This window comes from Asparagus officinalis, chromosome 4, assembly GCF_001876935.1.
Source record: "Asparagus officinalis chromosome 4, Aspof.V1, whole genome shotgun sequence".
In the NCBI taxonomy this organism is placed as follows: Eukaryota; Viridiplantae; Streptophyta; class Magnoliopsida; order Asparagales; family Asparagaceae; genus Asparagus; species Asparagus officinalis.
Window position 1 is genome coordinate 145,921,933 of NC_033797.1, and position 19,715 is coordinate 145,941,647.

Genomic DNA, 19,715 nt, shown 5'->3' on the forward strand with positions numbered 1-19,715 from the left:
TAAACACACCTCATAGAGTTTGTCATTCCCATGCTGACATCCATTTCTGAACTCTGAAGTCATCAAATATCAGAGTAGTGAGATCCCTTTGAGATGATGACCTAATGGCTTAATGTGGATCTCCACGTATGAAAAAAGAGTAACCAATTCAGGAACAATAAATGGTTCAATAATCCATTAAAAGAAGTCTACATAAAGAATAAAAATAGAAAGCCCTTGATATGTAAGAAATACTTCAACCATACATGTAGAAATCTTCCTGAATGTGGAAGAAAAGTAGCGGATGCCTATGAGCAAGATCTGAATTTCTTTGACTTCACGAATGGTAGGTTGTGCATAAGAGGACCAGCAATAAGGGAGAATTGAAATGCTTCTGCAGATGTAGCATTCCCTTCAGGAGCAAAAGCGACAGCAATTGTCCATTAATATCAGCAAAACCTCTTTTTTCATCAATCTGAATTGATGGATGGGGTAGATAATTAGATCCTCTTGGAGAGCTGCAACATTTGATAGATAAGTAGGAGAGCTAATTAATCCGGGAACTCTTCAGCAGTAAGAGGACCCTTTTGAACACCCATAGGCCATAAGCAAGATCAGAACATGAAGGACGATGGACTGGAGAATTGGGTTGTTTTGAATTATGATAAAATCAATCTGAAAGTTCTAATCTCCTTATTGATGTATTAAGTACATGTAATTTTGAACTTCTGTAGACAGTAGTTAGATAGACATCAGTTCCTCTTTTCTTTTATCTGCATTTTTTTTTGCACGTGATATTTTCTCTAAGTTTACCTAAATTTTCTTATGATTTGTTGTGCTTTTTCATGCTATTATCATGGCTCAACAGCATCCATCTAGAATAGGTAATAGAGTTGATTGGTTAGTGATTGTTTCTTCTTAATGTTTTAACTGATATACTAATGCATTGTTAGCATCATTATTAGTCACTGAGTAGAATGAACCTGTGCCTTCAAAAAGTAAATTATTTGTAATTCCATTGGAATTGGGTGGAATAATTGTGTTGTTTTCTGAACATCTATGTCATGATCCCAGGGTCATCAGTATGAAACTGTATCTGGTTTCATCTGTGAGACATTTGGATACATACCAGAAGAAGGTGCTAAGATGGTCGTGCTACTTGAAAGGGAAAATCAGGAAGAGAATAATGAGTATGCGGGCACAGAATCTGACAACCATGATGAGAAGGAAAAGCATCAAACTTTTGAACTTGAGGTATTTCTTGAATCATTATTCATACACACTTGTTAAAATGTATCTTATCAGTATCCATCATTTATAGAGCAATACGGCTGGCTTATTGCAAAATGTGACCAACTCAAACCAGCAAGGGTTAATATAAACTAGACAAACGACACAGGGTCTCAAGGGCTAGAAGGCAAACCAACATTTTAGATGTTTTGTTAACTTCATTGGTCTAGCTTCCACATATGCAGTATTATTTTGGTCTCATGTGCATTGCAAGTGCCAACAACTAGTGATTATTATAAGTTCTGATCCTTTTATTGTCAATCAGATTCATAAATTGGAAAGTGTAAATACAAGTACTCTGATACTGTTTCACTAATTTGGAGACATACTCCCTATACAAATTTTTTTTTTTGTATTTCTTTCCTGTACTGTGCACATCCACAAATTCCATCAAACTACAATCATTTCTTTATTTCTTGTTCCATCCTGCTAAGAAGAAAAGTTTCATTGCTAAATTTAAAGAAGATTGAAACCATTAGTACATTTTTAGAAAACGATTGAAATATCATTAATTTGAAGAGTGTTCCTCTCGGAGATTACATAGGTAGTTATCTATGGAGGCTATGGATGATCTCCACCGACTTTTATGATCTCCATGCTTAAAATGGTACGACAAGAAAACAACATTATAACTCAACATCATAATTGAGTCACTACAAGAGGTATTTCTCTCATAGTACCGCAAACAAGGTCAATCCATCAATAACTCACTAGTGTTGTAAATCCATTGGCATGGCCCATCCTGAAATCTATCGTAGGTACTTTCAAAGGTAGTTAGCATCAAAATTTTTTCCTATATTTTTGTTTATGTATAGTATATAGTCAATTTTTTGCGTGTGCATCTTTATCTATAAGTACTCCTAAAAGTTAATAGCTCAGAGTATTTTCCTCGTTGATTTTTTCCTTACAGAGGTATATTAGCCATTAAGGATATAAAAACTCGTAGAATAAACTAGGTGGCTTTGTACTTTTGAGAGAATCAAACAATAAATGGACATTAAAATTGGTTTCTTCTTAAAATTTATGTAAATATCCTATTCAATCCTTAAGACATCTAAGCAACTATATCCATATGCAGTCATCTTTATTTGGTAATTTATCTCGAAAACATAATTTAGTTAAAAATATAAAATAAAAACTCATTGTGTCAAAGGTTTGTGGAAAACGTAAAGTGGAGCGAAGCGGGGAGACATCACTTAGGATTTTTGGGGCTTAAGTGGTTCAAAATGGAATGAAGAGTCTATTAAAAAATTGGTTCAGTTTAAATATGAATAAATATTAGAAAAAATATTCAAGAAAAATTTAAAAATTCTACAAATGCATATTTGATGAGTTGTAGATATCCAAAGCCGGAAATAAACATGTAATAATCACAAAATATTAACAAAGTATTGTACTAAAAGCAAAACTTCTATAAGAGTGCAAAGATATACATGTTTATAAAAAAAAACCGTTGTTCATTCTTTCAAACTTTCAAGTTCCTCTCGTAGAAAATTTTTCGACTATAGAAATACATTGATTAGTAGCGACATAATTATTACGTATTAAATATTTAAATCTTGACATAAAATAAAATCTTTAAGCATAGATACTAAGAGTATAGATCCTAATTAAGCTGTGAAGATCAAGCCACGAATACATGTCCAAACTCTAAAGTCTAAAAACCAAGAAAAATAGAATTCAAATTGCTCAAAACTCAACTCTAAAGGCGTGCAATCATTTATCATTATGATACCCTATGTTTAGTCCCATGTTATAAAATGAGTAGAGTGTGAGACTTTATAAGCTAAAGTCATGGGAGTCAAGTGTAACATTAACTAGTCAATTTTGGTAGTAGTTTAAGTTAAACAATGTGTGGCACTTAGTGGATCCCGTGGCTTATGGCTGCCAACATGCTCACGGGCTCGGGGTGTGACAAATGTTATCAGAGCTGTCGAAAGTGTAGAACTAAGTGTCATGCGAGACTAAGTGCTACACCGCATGAGTGCCGTGAGAGTCAATACCTAGAACTCGTGGGAGTCATCTCTAGAGTCCTCATTGCTTGGTGGTAATGTCGGGACAAACCAATTGTCATGCAGCGATTGGGACGTCGCGTATATTTAAAGATGGGAGTGCTTGTAATACCCTAAGTTTAATCCCACATTGAAAAATAAGTAGTGAGAGGCTCTATAAGCTAAAGTCCTGAGAATCAAATGTAACATTGACTAGTCAATTTTGATAGTAGTTTGAGCCAAATAACGTGTTACACTCACTAGGTCCCACAAGATATAAAATGCCAGTAGATTCATAGGTCTGGGCCATGACAATCATTATCATTAAGAGTGTCGAGTAGCAAAATCTCAGTTCTCAAAGCATCCTCGTCACTATCATAATGAAGTTCGTTATCCTCATATGAGTCCAAGTCCTTAACAATCACCTACTTGTCCTCGCTTGACCTCAGGGGCTCTTGAACTAGAAGCCCTATTTTCTCGCCATGTGGTCCTCCTCCGTTGTAAAAATTAATTGCACCAGCTGCTTTGAAAAGAACTCAAGTGACATGTTAGTTTCCGGATAACAATCCTCATCCTCCTTAGAGTCATATCCCTCCACCAACCATGAGGCAGCCTTCGTAGCATCTTTAGCAAGGAGGATATCCCATTTGTTTCTATCCGTCCTTGTCTCCATTTTAATTATGACCCTCAAATTGAATTGCAAATAAACCAAATCGCTCAGCCTCTTGTTATCCAACTTACTCCTTTTTTGCGTGGATTTACAATTCAATGACATAGAAATATTGGTAACATTGTCCATCAATACATCACTTACCATTTGATCTAATATTTTAGTATGGACATTTGAATTTATAAGTTTAAACAAGACTTAGTGAGTAATTACCTCTTCGAAGCACCTTCAGATTCTCTCACATCCAGAGGAGCTACCCGTCAAACTCAAGATCCTAAGAGCCATGATCTGGAGATAAGACATCTTTCCATCAATTGTGTCCCACCAATGAGCCGTTTGAAGATAGAAAATTTATCAAGTTCAAAACTAGCAGATAGTATAATCAATTTATAATGTCAAAATAATATTATTTAATATTTGGATGAAGATTCCCTGCAAACAACTTTACTCTCTGGTGGTTTCCTATGGAAACCTTCTCTCTTCTTGTACCTCAACATCTTTATTGAGTATATCCTATCAACTATAACATCATCGTTAAAAAATGCCTCTATACAATCAGGAATCGCTTTATTAGCTTCCACTCTTCTTAGCCATCTCATCCTTCACATATTACTAAAAAGGATTCAGGAATATTGTAGCCAGAGAAGGAGATATCAAGCTATCCTTAGCATGTCCCTCTATAATAGATATAACTGGCTCGTGTCTTAATGTTCGTGTAAGCAGTTGTGAATCTTGTGATGTCTCTTCACAATTATCAGTTCTTGAACAATACATTATATGAGGGACATATCAGAATTGACTGTGCAAAGAAATCTGAAAATAGATGTGAAGACCTTAAAGCAAACCTTCACACTAGTCGAATAGGTCTTCGAAACCACAATAACATTTGCTACGATGCTACCTCAGGTTTCCTATTTGTATTCCTAACAAACTTCCTGTTTTCATACTCAGGAGAATTGTTAATTGCAATAAGTTTCTCCTTTTCCAACAAGTTCGTTAATGTGAGGATGGGATAGTAAATCTAGTGGTGCCTAGCCTAACAATATTCTTCTTCTTTGTACGTTGGCGCATAAGAGCTGAAGTCCTGTGGTGGCTATAGGCAAAACTAGTCAACATGTTTGCTCTTGCAATCGTATTCTTAAATTTGGAAAATTTCTCAATTGATACATAGTGCATGCTACTTAGCCTGGACCAAACTATTTAATAGCTTCACACATTGCTGAAGGAATGAGTGTCAATGCTAGAAATCCCCGCTTCATAGGTCCAAAGAGAAACACATTCAAAGAAAAAAAAATAATTAAAGTTAAACAAGAATAATAAAAAATAATAATCGTGCAATTTTCTCATCCAAAACATTCCATCTTTTAAGCAGTTTGCTACTAAAGTCATACAGAACTCCAAAAAACCTAACCAAGATTAGACGTAAAGAGAGAATGGGTGGAGATCTAGCCTTTGTTTGGAAATTTGATAAATCGAGGCTAGCCTTGGTTTATTCCAAACCAGGCTAGGATAGGTCCTGGGTAGCAGATGGACCAATTCTGGCTTGGTTAAGGGGCCATAAAAGAGCGAAGAAAAGTTGGGCTAGAACTGATCCAATTTTTTCCATGCACAAAACAATACAAACTTGATCAGGTTTGAACCTGGTCCAGTTTTAGGGTGTTGTCAAACAGACCCCCAGACTTTGTATATACTTCCTCTTCAATAGATAGTACTTCATTACAGAGTGGAATGTAATTAAGCTATTGCTTTATGCACATGGATCTAGACACTAAATGGAGAAGCAATTTTATCGTTTAAATTTGGAATGTTGGATCTGTTTAGTAGTATAGTGATTTTTTTACCATAATTAATACAACAATGTTGGAAGGTCTAGATCAAATAAGAATAAATGAGACTCAAATTCAAGAAGGAGAAAATAACTAGAATAAAGAGGGGATCATGTTTTAATTCGAGTTATTTCTCATCATAAGTCTATGGAAAAGTTCAAACTTTCAACTATAATATAATATGTTTAGACTCTGCTGCAAAATTAGAAATATAATTCCATAATATTCCAAGATCAAGTTAAATGACAATGTGATCATTTAAATTTTAAACATATTATCAACATCATAAACTTGGGTGAAAGTGAACCGAATAAGTTGTGAAGCACGTGGGTGGGGGCCACAATGTTGAGTAGCAAAACCGCCTAAAGAGATTTTCCTCACGCAGGGTTTCGTGGGGACGTGGGGTCCACCCACGTGCTTGAAATCGAAACCCACGCCCACGCAAGATTTCTCGCGGGCGCTGAGTTCGAAAGGCCCACCCGAGATTAGCAAAGCTATATATATAGCTTGCCTAGGGTTTCGTGTAGTTCGTGCAAAAAGAGGGGGTGTGGTTTAAGTTGGCAGAGGGAAAAAAGGTGCGGCGGCGTGCAGTTCTCCTGGGGTTTCGTGCTAGGCAGGAGAAAATCGCAGAGTTCTCTTGCGGCTGTGCTTGGTGAAGAAAAAACAGCGTCCTTTTGAGAGGGTTTTTGGTATTCCCTTTGTGAGAGATTTGAGAGTTATTTGAGGGTTTAATTTGTGAGAGTTGTGTGATTGTAAACCCATTTGTATTCTCTTTCTATCTAATAGTAGATCCCCCTCCTTGCCCCGTGGACGTAGGCAACTTGCCGAACCATGTTAAAATTGATTGTTCGTGCTGTGATTTGTAATAGAGAGTTTAGGTTCCTTCAACAAGTCAGTCCTAGAACTGATGAGAGGAAGGGTTGATATCCCACTTTGTTGAGATATTTTACTTTCGGTTCTTGTTTTCTTTGTGAAACAGGGATTTAGTTGAGATCTACTCTCTTGTCGAGCACCAGAGGTAATACCGAAATTCCCGCTGCGCACAACATAAGTAACAAATAGTTTGATTATTATTCATCCAACTACTCGATCATCTCTGATTCGATAGCTCATTGAACAACAAAACAAACAATTGTTAGTATTCGATTCATGAACAAATACAATTTAACCAGAAGTATGTTCAATTCGTTTGATTATCAAATATTTATTAAAGTTTTATATTATTTGATGGTAGATTAGACATTTAAAAAAAATTTAATTAGTATATTCTGATGTGTGAACTTGAATGAAAGAAGCAATTTATAGGGAAAATCAACAATTTTGATGTTTTGTAAGAAAGGTTTACAAATATATAAAATTTATGGATGTATGTGCAAAAAACCTCAAACAAGTGAAAAAAATAAAATAGTGAGAATCGTGTGCTCGAACCAGCGACCGGCCATTAAAAATTCGAAGCACCCAAGCATGCGGGCATGTGGACACTCATGCATTATTATTGAATGTCTCATATAGTCGAATTGAATATGAACATCATCGAGGTATTTGACCCGAATTCGAATGTTAAACAATGACCCAAATTCGAATATTATGATATTTGATTTGATTCAGTTGTTTCCCACTCCTACATGAAAGTGGTTGAGAGTTGAAACGTTAGATGAGACTGGAGGTGGATGGGGATGGGGCTGGAAGGAGGAGGTGGATGAGACTGGAGGCAGAAAATTTAGGGTCTTGGTTTTTTTGGGTTCGGACCAGAGAAGGTAGATAATCATGTTGGCTTGAGGTTTTAGTTTTTAACAAGCGGGTCATGTTCAGGTCTGTTAGGCATTATCTGCCCCCTTTTTTATCACCTCATTTTTGTTATGTACGCGCTATAAAGCATATTAAAGCGCTTTTAAGTGCTTTTATGCGCTTTTTTGCTCCTTTACGAGTGGAAAGCGGCATGGGCTCTTAACAGAGGCGCTTTCAGCGGAAGCAATGTGGCATGGGGCTGCTTTCACTGTCAGAAGCACTTTAAAGTACTTCTTTCAACACTGATTCTGTTGTTATTGGTGTTACATGCTTCTGTTGTGTCACTGTGTGCGTGCGCGCACATGTGCCTGCATGTTTGCACACGTGCATACGTCCCTGCATTGTACATCATTGTGCATGCATGGGCATGAACACGTGCATGCATGGTCATCCATATCAGTAACCATCAAAAGTTTCGAAGGTTGGGACAAAGTTTTAAGCTTGGGCTTAGAAAAATTTAAAAGCTTTATTTTGCGTGTACTCAAATCATAATTCTAGACAAACTCTTAGATATCTCAATTCAATAATTGTTCTAACGTAGGAGTGCCATAACAGTTGACTCTTCTGGTAACAATTAGGTCTAAAATTATTCTTTTTTCTCCTTTGATTGGTAATTCTTTCCCTCCTTTGATTAGCACTTGCTGAACTGATTTAGCTTCACTTCCAATCATTTCAGATTGATTAAGCTTCACTTTCAATCATTTCACAGCTTCTGTTGTATGCTGATGTGGTTTGGTATATGTAGATATTGGAAGCTAATGAGAGGAAAGTTGGCAAAGTTCGATTCAAGCCAATAAACAATGGAAATCCTCAATTGGAGGCCAAAGGCCTGAGCCGTTTGCTCTCCGCAAAAGTTGTGAAGAGGAAGAAACATGCAGAAACAGATCCAGATAGCAAGAGCACCGTGCCCATCGAAGAAACAGTTGAAGAGGACAGGCACTCAGATCGACTCTCGATATTGGAAAAGTCCAACTGTAATGCTACAATTGAGAAAGATGATTATGCAAGTAGTAGTCAACAGTAAATATAACAAGCTTCCAGCTTTTCTTTCCATGTCCATTCTTTCTTACTGCACTAATAAGAGAAGATTTAGCGAACACTGTAAAACGGGATTCAGAGATGCTGGGGGGCGACCATGGGCAGCATGTAGAATTTGTTTCACAGGTGAAGTGATGCGGTGTCCTTCATACCATAGGATACCTTTGTAGAGCGAGGTTTCACAGTTCTGGAAATCAATGGAGCTGGAAACATTTTGGTGTGCGGTATGGTATAGGGATGACAATGAATTGATGTAGAGTATAGGGTTCGGATGAGAGAACCCCTTTTTTGTGTTGCTGCTTGCAGCGGTTTCTTGGACTTAAATGTGGACGTTCCCCTTAGCAGTATGTTCTTTTGATTCATTGTAGCTGCTTAAACTGCTCTTGCAAGAGAGCAACCAAGAATGGATGAGAGGATGATCGTCAGTTTTACTACTGTTCTTGTGTTTTCCCATAGCTATGGGTCCGAAACCGAACTGAATGTAGACGATGGCTTTTTGTTTAGCATGTGGCGTTTTCTGTGGTCCCACGTGCAAGAGATATACTTTTTGATTGGGGTTGCCCTGAGTGTGTGTTCGTTCGTGTGCTAGTACGGGTGCGTGTACAACTGAATTATTCATGATGTCTATTAATCATCGTGCTTCTCAACTACGCTAACGAAGGAAACATTCTGGCCTATGCTAGTTTTCTCGTTTTGGTTGTCTCCTGCGTGTAGGATTGCGTGAATGCAAAATGTTGAATGGGGCAGTCCCTGTTTTGAGGAGCAGCGCTGCAAGCAACAAATTCTATGAGGGGAGAGCCCACGCACGAAACCCCACCACGCTCAATCTTGAGCGCTTTGAGCAGGCAAGAGAGCAAAAACTGTGGACGGAAGCGATGCCAATTATTGACAGAGAGAGAGAATGAGTAAGAGGCGATTCTTCGTCCAGAGAGAATAAAGTGGTAGTAGGTGACTGAATTGCTGCCAGGTACATCGCCTACTTCTTTGACTAAAACTGCGGGAATTTATTGAGTCACTTGCTTTATTAACGGTAATCATGACCTTATGGTATTCTAATTTGGGGGGCAACTAATTGAGAAGAATACAAATTGGGTTGGCCTAACTAAACAAATGTTTGGATTTTTTTTGATCATCAATCCCCCCCAAAATTTGCAAATTTTGGATCTCATCCCCCTAAAATGCCTGATACATCTGTAGCTTATTTTAAACCTCTCCAGCTGAAACGCATCCCGAAAGGCGTTGTACGGAACCATCGTGGCATTGAAACAACTGAGGAATATAATTTTTTTATCGTCTCTTTAGAAAAAGCAGTGTGTTTACATATGTCCGGAAGTTTTTTTGTAAAGCTTAAGAAATACTAAGCAGACAAACGAGTCAATGTCTTACCGTAACGAGAGTGTTTACATATGTCCGGAAGTTTTCCGTAAGAGAGGCGCTACGGTCACACCTTAAACCACACCCTCAACCACACTTCTCTCTCGTTATAGTGTACTGGAGCTCATATGAATTTTTTTTTAAAATTCACATGTGAACCTCAATGCACTGTAGCGAGAGAAGTGAGTGTGGTTTAAGGATGTGCCTCTAGCATTTTTCTTTTTGTAAAGCTTAAAGAAAATATTAAGCAGACAAACGAGTCATGTCTTACCGTACTCGTCCAAAAACACACGGAGAAGGCGTTTTCAGCAAAAATTCAACAACAACTTTTGCGAGTGATAAAATTGTAGGATTGATTGCTCGGAAGAAAAAAGAAAGAAGAAAGAGAGAGATGTTTGCCATTCAAATTAGGAGCATGAGAAACATACTTTTAAGTCTGCAGTGCACGTCTCTGCGAAATGTCAAGAAATTTTCCATGATAATAATTTGTGGTCGTCGGTACCTCCGCTTCATAGAACTAATCACCGAAGTTTCGCATAACAAACGTCTACTAAAAAAGGTACTAATTGTGGGTGAAAAGAAGAGGAGGATCGAGAAACAACAAAAACTTGTTAGTGTAGTAAAAATCTATTATAAGAAGCAGACCCCCGATTTATACAGAATCCCTCCACATCCCACGAAAAAAGAGAAGTAAAAAAAAAAAAAAAAGGACCCATCATCATCATCGTCATCATCGAGATATATCACACATCTTCAGCAACTGACCCAGGAGCAGCATTGGTGGTGGTAGTATCAGAGAGCAGGCGCTCCCCGGCAGGTTGGCGCAGGAGCGCCTGAGGGCAGCCACTTCTCCACGCACCTCACGTGGAACCCATGGTTACAGCGGGCAGAACCCGGATCCATCCCCCTCCGAAAACTCGCTCAGGCAGATGGCGCACTCCGCCGCGGCCCCCGCGAGCGAGTGTCCTTCGAGAACGCCACCGCCTTCGCCTTCTTCTCCTCCTTTACCCCGGCCTTCGACCTCTTCTTCGCCGTCGCCGGGGGGGCGGCCGCGGCCGGCGCTCGGGGGCGACGGGCAGGAGGCGCCACAGGAGGAAGCGGATGACGGAGTTGAAAAGCGAGAGAGGAGGACGGCGCAGAGAGGATTGGAGATGATGACGAGGGCGTTGCTCTTGAAGTCCCCTGCGCTCGCGTAGGGACCCCAGCTGCTGCTTCTCCTCGCGGGCCGCCGCATCTTTCGGTTCTGGAGGCGAGGCAGGCGGAGGGAGGAGGGGGCATCGCCGCCGGCATGCTAGTATATGGGCCGATGCCGATCGGGGAGGACGGAGGTCAGGAGAATAAATACTGACGTTGGAAGTCCGAACCGAATTGATTGAGGGAGGAGGGAGGGGGTGTTTTAATTAGAGGGCACGCAGTGCGATGAGAGGGATACAGAGCACAGGGAGTGTTTTAATTAATTAATCAATTAATTAGTAAGAGCAACGGATCGGAGCTGAGAGAGTTTATACTCTCTCTGTCTCTGTGTGTGTACGCGCGCGCGCGTGTGGTGGGGGCGTTTGATGCTAAAGTCGTGGACGGTCACGGGTGGGGTGCGGTTTGCCGCTAGCTTGATGAACACGTGCATGCATGGTCATCCATATCAGTAACCATCAAAAAGTTTCGAAGGTTGGGACAAAGTTTTAAGCTTGCGGCTTAGAAAAATTTAAAAGCTTTATTTTGCGTGTACTCAAATCATAATTCTAGACAAACTCTTAGATATCTTCAATTCAATAATTGTTCTAACGTAGGAGTGCGCATTAACAGTTGACTCTTCTGGTAACAAATTAGGTCTAAAATTATTCTCCGTCCTTGAGACCCTCCTTGATTAGCACTTGCTGAACTGATTTAGCTTCACTTCCAATCATTTCAGCGATTGATTAAGCTTTCACTTTCAATCATTCACAGCTTCTGTTGTATGCCTGATGTGGTTTGGTATATGTAAGATATTGGAAGCTAATGAGAGGAAAGTTGGCAAAGTTCGATTCCAAGCCAATAAACAATGGAAATCCTCCAATTGGAGGCCAAAAGGCCTGAGCCGTTTGCTCTCTCGCAAAAAGTGTGAAGAGGAAGGAAACATGCAGAAACAGATCCAGATCAAGAGCACCGTGCCATCGAAGAAACAGTTGAGAGGACAGGCACTCAGATCGACTCTCGCATATTGGCGAAAAGTCCAACGTGTAATGCTACAATGAGGAAGATGATTTATGCAAGTAGTAGTCAACAGTAAATTAAACAAGCTTCCAGCTTTTCTTTCCATGTCCATTCTTTCTTACTGCACTAATAGAAAGATTTAGCGAACACTGTAAAACGGCGATTCAGAGATGCTCGGGGGGCGACCATGGGACAGCATGTAGAATATTGTTTCACAGGTGAAGTGATGCGGTGTCCTTCATACCATAGGATACTTTGTAGAGCGAGGTTTCCACAGTTCTGGAAATCAATGGAGCTGGAAACATTTTTGTGCTGCGGTATGGTATAGGGATGACAATGAATTGATGTAGAGTATAGGGGTTCGGATGAGAGAACCCCTTTTTTGTGTTGCTGCTTGCAGCGGTTTCTTGGACTTAAAATGTGGACGCTTCCCCTTAGCAGTATGTTTCTTTTGATTCATTGTAGCTGCTTAAACTGCTCTTGCAAGAGAGCAACAAGAATGGCATGAGAGGATGAATCGTCAGTTTTACTACTGCTTCTTGTGTTTTCCCATAGCTATGGGTCCGAAACCGAACTGAAATGTAGACGATGGCCTTTTGTTTAGCATGTGGCGTTTTCTGTGGCTCCCACGTGCAAGAGATATACTTTTTGATTGCGGTTGCCCTGAGTGTGTGTTCGTTCGTGTGCTAGTACGGGTGCGTGGTACAAACTGAAATTATTCATGATGTCTATTAATCATCCGTGCTTCTCAACTACGCTAACGAAGGAAACATTCTGGCCTTATGCCTAGTTTTCTCGTTTTGGTGTTTCTCCTGCGTGTAGGATTGCGTGAATGCAAAATGTTGAATGGCGGCAGTCCCTGTTTTGAGGAGCAGCGCTGCAAGCCAACAAATTCTATAGAGGGGAAGCCCACGCACAACGAAACCCCACCACGCTCAATCTTGAGCGCTTTGAGCAGGCAAGAGAGAAAAAACTGTGGACGGAAGCGATGCAATTATTGACAGAGAGAGAGAATGAGTTAGACGGCGATTCTTCGTCCAGAGAGAATAAAGTGGTAGTAGGTGACTGCAATTGCTGCCAGGTATCATCGCCTACTTCTTTTGACTAAAAACTGCGGGAATTTATTGAGTCACTTGCTTTATTAACGGTAATCATGACCTTATGGTATTCTAATTTGGGGGCAACTAATTGAGAAGAATACAAATTGGGTTGGCGCCTAACTAAACAAATGTTTGGATTTTTTTTGATCATCAATACCCCCCCAAAATTTGCAAATTTTGGATCTCATCCCCCTAAAATGCCTGATACATCTGTAGCTTATTTTAAACCTCTCAGCTGAAACGCATCCCGAAAGGCGTTGTACGGAACCATCGTGGGCATTGAAACAACTGAGGATATAATTTTTTTATCGTCTCTTTTAGAAAAAGCAGTGTGTTTACATATGTCCGGAAGTTTTTTTGTAAAGCTATAGAAATACTAACAGACAAACGAGTCAATGTCTTACCGTAACGAGAGTGTTTACATATGTCCGGAAGTTTTCCGTAAGAGAGGCGCTACGCGTCACACCTTAAACCACACCCTCACCACACTTCTCTCTCGTTATAAGTGTACTGGAGCTCATATGAATTTTTTTTTAAATTCACATGTGAACCTCAATGCACTGTAGCGAGAGAAGTGAGTGTGGTTTAAGGATTGTGCGCCTCTGCATTTTCTTTTTGTAAAGCTTAAAGAAAATATTAAGCAGACCAACCAGTCATGTCTTACCGTACTCGTCCAAAAACACACGGACGAAGGCGTTTTCAGCAAAAATTCAACAACAACTTTTGCGAGTGATAAAAATTGTAGGATTGATTGCTCGCGAAGAAAAAAGAAAGAAGAAAGAGGAGATGTTTGCCATTCAAATTAGGAGCATGAGAAACATACTTTTAAGTCTGCAGGTGCAGCGTCTCTGCGAATGTCAAGAAAATTGTTCCATGATAATAATTTGTGGTCGTCCGGTACCTCCGCTTCATAGAACTAATCACCGAAGTTCGCGATAACAACGTCTACTAAAAAAGGTACTAATTGTGGGTGAAAAGAAGAGGAGGATCGAGAAACAACAAAAACTTGTTGTGTAGTAAAAATCTATTATAAGAAGCGCAGACCCTCCGATTTATACAGAATCCCTCCACATCCCACGAAAAAAGAGAAGTTAAAAAAAAAAAAAAAAGGACCCATCATCGATCATCGTCATCATCGAGATATATCACACATCTTTCAGCAAACTGACCAGGAGCAGCATTTCGTGGTGGTAGTATCAGAGAGCAGGGCGCGTCCCCCGGCAGGTTGGCGCAGGAGCGCCTGAGGCGCAGCCACTTCTCCACGCCACCTCACGTGGAACCCATGGTTACAGCGGGCAGAACCCGGATCCATCCCCCTCCGAAAACTCGCTCAGGCAGATGGCGCACTCCGCCGCGGCCCCCGCGAGGCCGAGTGTCCTTCGCAGAAACGCCCACCGCCTTCGCCTTCTTCTCCTCCTTTACCCCGGCCTTCGACCTCTTCTTTCGCCGTCGCCGGGGGGGCGGCCGCGGCCGGCGCTCGGGGGCGACGGGCAGGAGGCGCCACAGGAGGAAGCGGATGACGGAGTTGAAAAGCGAGAGAGGAGGACGGCGCAGAAGAGGATGGAGGATGATGACGAGGGCGTTGCTCTTGAAGTCCCCTGCGCTCGCGTAGAGGACCCCAGCCTGCTGCTTCTCTCTCGCGGGCCGCCGCATCTTTCGGTTCTGGAGGCGAGGCAGGCGGAGGGAGGAGGGGCATCGCCGCCGGCATGCTAGTATATGGGCCGATGCCGATCGGGAGGACGGAGGTCAGGAGAATAAATACTGACGTTGGAAGTCCGAACCGAATGATTCGAGGGAGGGGAGGGGGGTGTTTTAATTAGAGGGCACGCAGTGCGCATGAGAGGGATACAGAGCCACAGGGAGTGTTTTAATTAATTAATCCAATTAATTAGTAAGAGCAACGGATCGCGAGCTGAGAGAGTTTATACTCTCTCTGTCTCTGTGTGTGACGCGCCGCGGCGCGTGTGGTGGGGCGCTGTTTGATGCTAAAGTCGTGGACGGTCACGGGTGGGTGCGGTTTGCCGCTAGCTTGGTTTGGTGAGGCACGGTTATACGTAGAGAGAGGGAGGAGGAGGGAAAGAGGCGTCAAAATAGCGAACGCACGGATGGTTTCAGCTGGGGTAATTAATGAGAGCTTCTGTCACGTTTTATACTTTTTTGTAACTTTTCAAAAAAAATAAAAAAAAGAAAAAAAATCTTTGCTGCTTTGCTTCGACCTGGATACTGTTGAGGAAAAAAACAAAAACAAAATCCGCTGTTTAAAAGACAAATCAATATGGGATTTGTTCAAAATCAAACCCCGTAGGATCGATCGACTACGCACGCTGCGATGTTGTTGAGTTTAATATCGGACTAAGGTCGTAGACTCTAGCTAGCTAGCGCATAACATTATCAGGGACCCACATGCATGCTCCTCTCTGGAGAGTAGAGACGCGTACAACGCTGATGTGGTCCTTCATCTGAGCCATACTGCAGGACCACGGAGTGTTCTTCTTTCCGAGGACATTATGTAGTCGCGACTCCGAGCCAAAATGATGGAGAAATAAAAATGAAGGAGTTATAGCGTTTTACCCATGTAATCATGCGTGTTTCTCCATCCTCAGCCCGCTCGATCGTTTTGCCCCCTCATCACCGTACGAGCCAGCCCAATGATTAGATGTAGAGCTTGGACACGTATAGATAGGTGGGGACCACAACATAAAATCATTTGTCCCTTCACTTTGAGATACATTGCCTCGTGGTGGTCCCCTTGTAAGTGCCTTTTAACTGGAGAAATAATGCTAGGGGCACACTCTCAACCACACTCTCAACTACATCACCACACACTCTTTATAGTGCTAGTGGGCCAAGTCGGAATAAACAGATCCATTTATCTACGCTCGAATTATATTTGAGCGATACAACATTGTCAATATGTAAACAGATCCATTTATCTACGCTCGAATTATATTTGAGCGATACAACATTGTCAATATGAAAACAAATTAAATTAATTAATTAAGTAAATCAAATAACGATTTGTGTTGGATTGGCACAACATAAATAAGAAATTTAGATGAAAAAAATAAAATAAAGAAAAGATAGAGAAAAAATATCCGGTTTATTCAATCAATAAAGATACAATAAGCAAGGTTTGTCCTTTGTTTGTTGGTGGATTCCCACAACATACAATAAGCAAGGTTTGTCCTTTGTTTGTTGGTGGATTCCCACAACAAGAAAAAAGATAAATAAATAAGAATAAGTATGAATAGACCGAGAAAAGAGCAAATTTTGGGTAAACAATTATCCAAAATAAATAAATAAGAATAAGTATGAATAGACCGAGAAAAGAGCAAATTTTGGGTAAACAATTATCCAAAATAGAGAGTGTGGTTGAGGGTGTGCCTCTAGTGTGACTCTAACCGGAGTGAATTAAATGATGAGATAGCGGGGTGATAATCTCCACTTACTAATCCCACGCCCACGAAGCGACTCGGCTTGAAATTACAATTACTAGGGCTTGATTTGATAGAGAGTCTAGGGGTAAAGATGAGGTGAATATTTTTTTAATTCGTTTTCTCTCTTCTTCTACGTCCTCTCAATTTGAGATCTCTCTCTCTCTCTCTCTCTCTCTATATATATATATATATATATAGACATGTAGTTAATTTTATGACAAATTTTTAAATCGTCTTATTTGCAAACTTAATTGTAAAAATCTATCATTTTTGTACTTATTTTTCAAATTCGACTCAGCTTCAACAAAGTGGCTGAAATTGGGTCGAATTTGAAAAATAAGTACAAAAAATGATCGATTTTTACAATTAAATTTGCAAATATGACGGTTTTAAAAATTTGTCCTTAATTTTATGCTATCCCTCCTCTCGCTCTGTCTCACGTCACTTTTCCTTTCAAAAACGCGTAAAGCTTTTTGGCTCGCGGTTGAACCGCGAGCCCCTAACTCGCAGAGGGGGGTACAGGGACAGTGGGCCCCACAGCTGGGGCCCACTGCCCCTGTACCCCCCTCTGCGAGTTGGGTGGCTCGCGGTTCACCCGCGAGCCAAAAAGCAGGATTCTTCAAAAACTACAATCAAGTATGATTTTTTATTTGTCCCTTCTCTTTCCTCCTATCAAAATCATGCTAAGTATTGCCGTTGGTGATTATAAATGGTTATAACAGAAGTTTCGTATTAAAAGTAATACTTCCTATCAAAATTTGAGTAACTATTGTTGTATGGATCTTATGGCGACTGGTGCGTCAGAAAGTGGAAAAAGCACTCGTTTTGTAGCGTAGAGTACTCTCGTACATGAGGTAGACCAAACTCAAGATACACCAATATTTGAACCCCATTTGATGTAAAGATAAAACCGATAGTGCTTAGCACTAGCCCAAGACCGTAATACCTGAGAAACCCGAAAGAAACCAAGAGAATAAACCTCTAAGTATGAAGAAGAATATGAAGAACACTTAGAGAACACTTGAAAGACTTTTAGAGAAATGTAGAGAACTTATGAAGAGGAAGACTCTTTATTTGAACTTGCTTTATTCACTTGTTTAACTTTTTCTTCTTGCTTACAAATGAGAGAGGTGAGGAGGTATTTATAGCCTCCCAAAGATATGTTACAAAGGATCTAGATTCTTCTAATATCACCTCCATAGTTCCTAGATATTTTTCTAATCTCTAGAAATTTCTACATAATATCTAAATATTTTTATCACAAATTATCTAGATGTTTCTATACTATTATCTAGATATTTAGCTTAAAGATTTCTCTAGAACACTTTAAGGAGGTGATCAACCTTCTAGAGTGTTTCTAGAAAACCTCTAGAATTTGGACATAATTTTGGGTTTGGTCAAACTTAGAATAATTCTATCATAAACCCAAAATTAAGCTTGATCTAAAATCAAGTTTAATTTCAATACTCCCCCTTAAACTTGATTTTGTCAACCATCCCGAGCTTCGAGCGAAGTAACTCAAATTGGCCCTTTGGTAGTGACTTGGTGAAGATATCTGCAACGTTGTCTTCGCTTCGAACCTCCAAAGCTTCAATTGTTCCATCAAGCACCTTCTCCCGTATGAAATGATGTTCTAACTCGATATGCTTCGTCCTTGCATGAAACACCGGATTATTAGCCAACTTGATAGCACTTTGATTATCTCCATAAATTGCAACCGGCTTATTGATTGGCTCCAACAAATCTTCAAGGAGTCTTCGAAGCCATATACACTCTTGAGCTGCGAGTGTTGAAGCTTTATACTCCGCTTCAGTGGTAGATAATGACACCGTTGCTTGCTTCTTGCTGCACCACGAAACACTTGTGTCTCCACATAAGAACACATACCCTGAAGTTGATTTTCGATCATCTAGATCTCCACCAAAGTCAGCATCCGTGAAACCATGAAGAGAAACCTTGGCATTGTACTTGTACATCAGACCCATGCCAAGAGTTGTCTTTACATACTTCAAAATCTTCTTTGCCGCTTCTAGATGTGGCTTCCTTGGTTCTTGCATAAACCAACTTACGAGACCCACCGCGAAGGCAAGGTCAGGTCTTGTAATGGTTAAGTATAGAAGACTTCCTACAAGAGAGCGATAAGGTCGAGGATCAGGTAGCAAGGACCCTTCATCGCGTTTAAGCTTTATGTTCACGTCCATCGGAGTAGTACGTGTCTTCCCTTCGTGTACTCTGAACCTTTCAACAATCCTTCTTGTGTAGCTTTGTTGGCCGACAAATATTCCATCCTTTACCCTTTCGACCTCCAAACCAAGAAAATTGTTCAACTCACCCAACTTCTTCATCTCAAACCTCACCGACATATCCTCTTGTAGACGAGCAATTTCAGCATCATCATTCCCGGTGATGATCATATCATCCACATAAAGAAGAACCACCACGTGGACTCCTCCATTCTTCTTGAAGAATAGACTCGGATCAGAATTTGATGGCACATACCCGCAAAACTGAAGGAATTGAGCAAGCTTTCCATACCAAGCTCGAGGAGCTTGTTTTAACCCGTACAAAGCCTTTTTAAGCTTGCAGACATAATCAGGATGCTCTCGTGACTTGAAACCAAGCGGTTGCTCCATGAAGATTTCCTTATCAAGCTCTCCGTATAGAAAAGCATTCTTCACATCTAGTTGCCATAACTTCCAACCAAAGCTTGCGGCTAAAGATAAAAGTGAGCGTACCGTAGTCATCTTTGCCACTGGACTGAAAGTTTCATCATAATCTTCTCCATATTTTTGAGAGAACCCTCGAGCAACCAACCTTGCCTTAAATCTGTCAATGCTCCCATCCATTTTTCGCTTAATTCGGTACACCTATTTACAAGAAACGGGTTGGACATCCTTGGGTTTTGGAACCAAATCCCAAGTTTCGTTCTTCATGAGAGCATTCATCTCCTCCTTCATTGCGCCCTCCCACTCTTGAACTCCTTTTGCTTCATCATACGATGATGGCTCCTCTTCATCTAATGGAGCTGCAAA

The 19,715-nt window shown here is 40.5% G+C and overlaps 1 protein-coding gene across 1 annotated transcript in view; it reads left to right on the forward strand.

Annotated features, from left to right (window-relative positions):
• LOC109839664 (DUF21 domain-containing protein At1g55930, chloroplastic-like) overlaps positions 1-9,141 on the forward strand; it is a 37,066-nt gene extending 27,925 nt beyond the window's left edge. The window contains exons 13-14 of the mRNA XM_020408182.1: positions 1,054-1,233; positions 8,290-9,141. Coding sequence (XP_020263771.1) covers positions 1,054-1,233; positions 8,290-8,568 — 459 coding nt within the window. The 3' untranslated portion in view covers positions 8,569-9,141. The remainder of the gene's footprint in view (positions 1-1,053; positions 1,234-8,289) is intronic.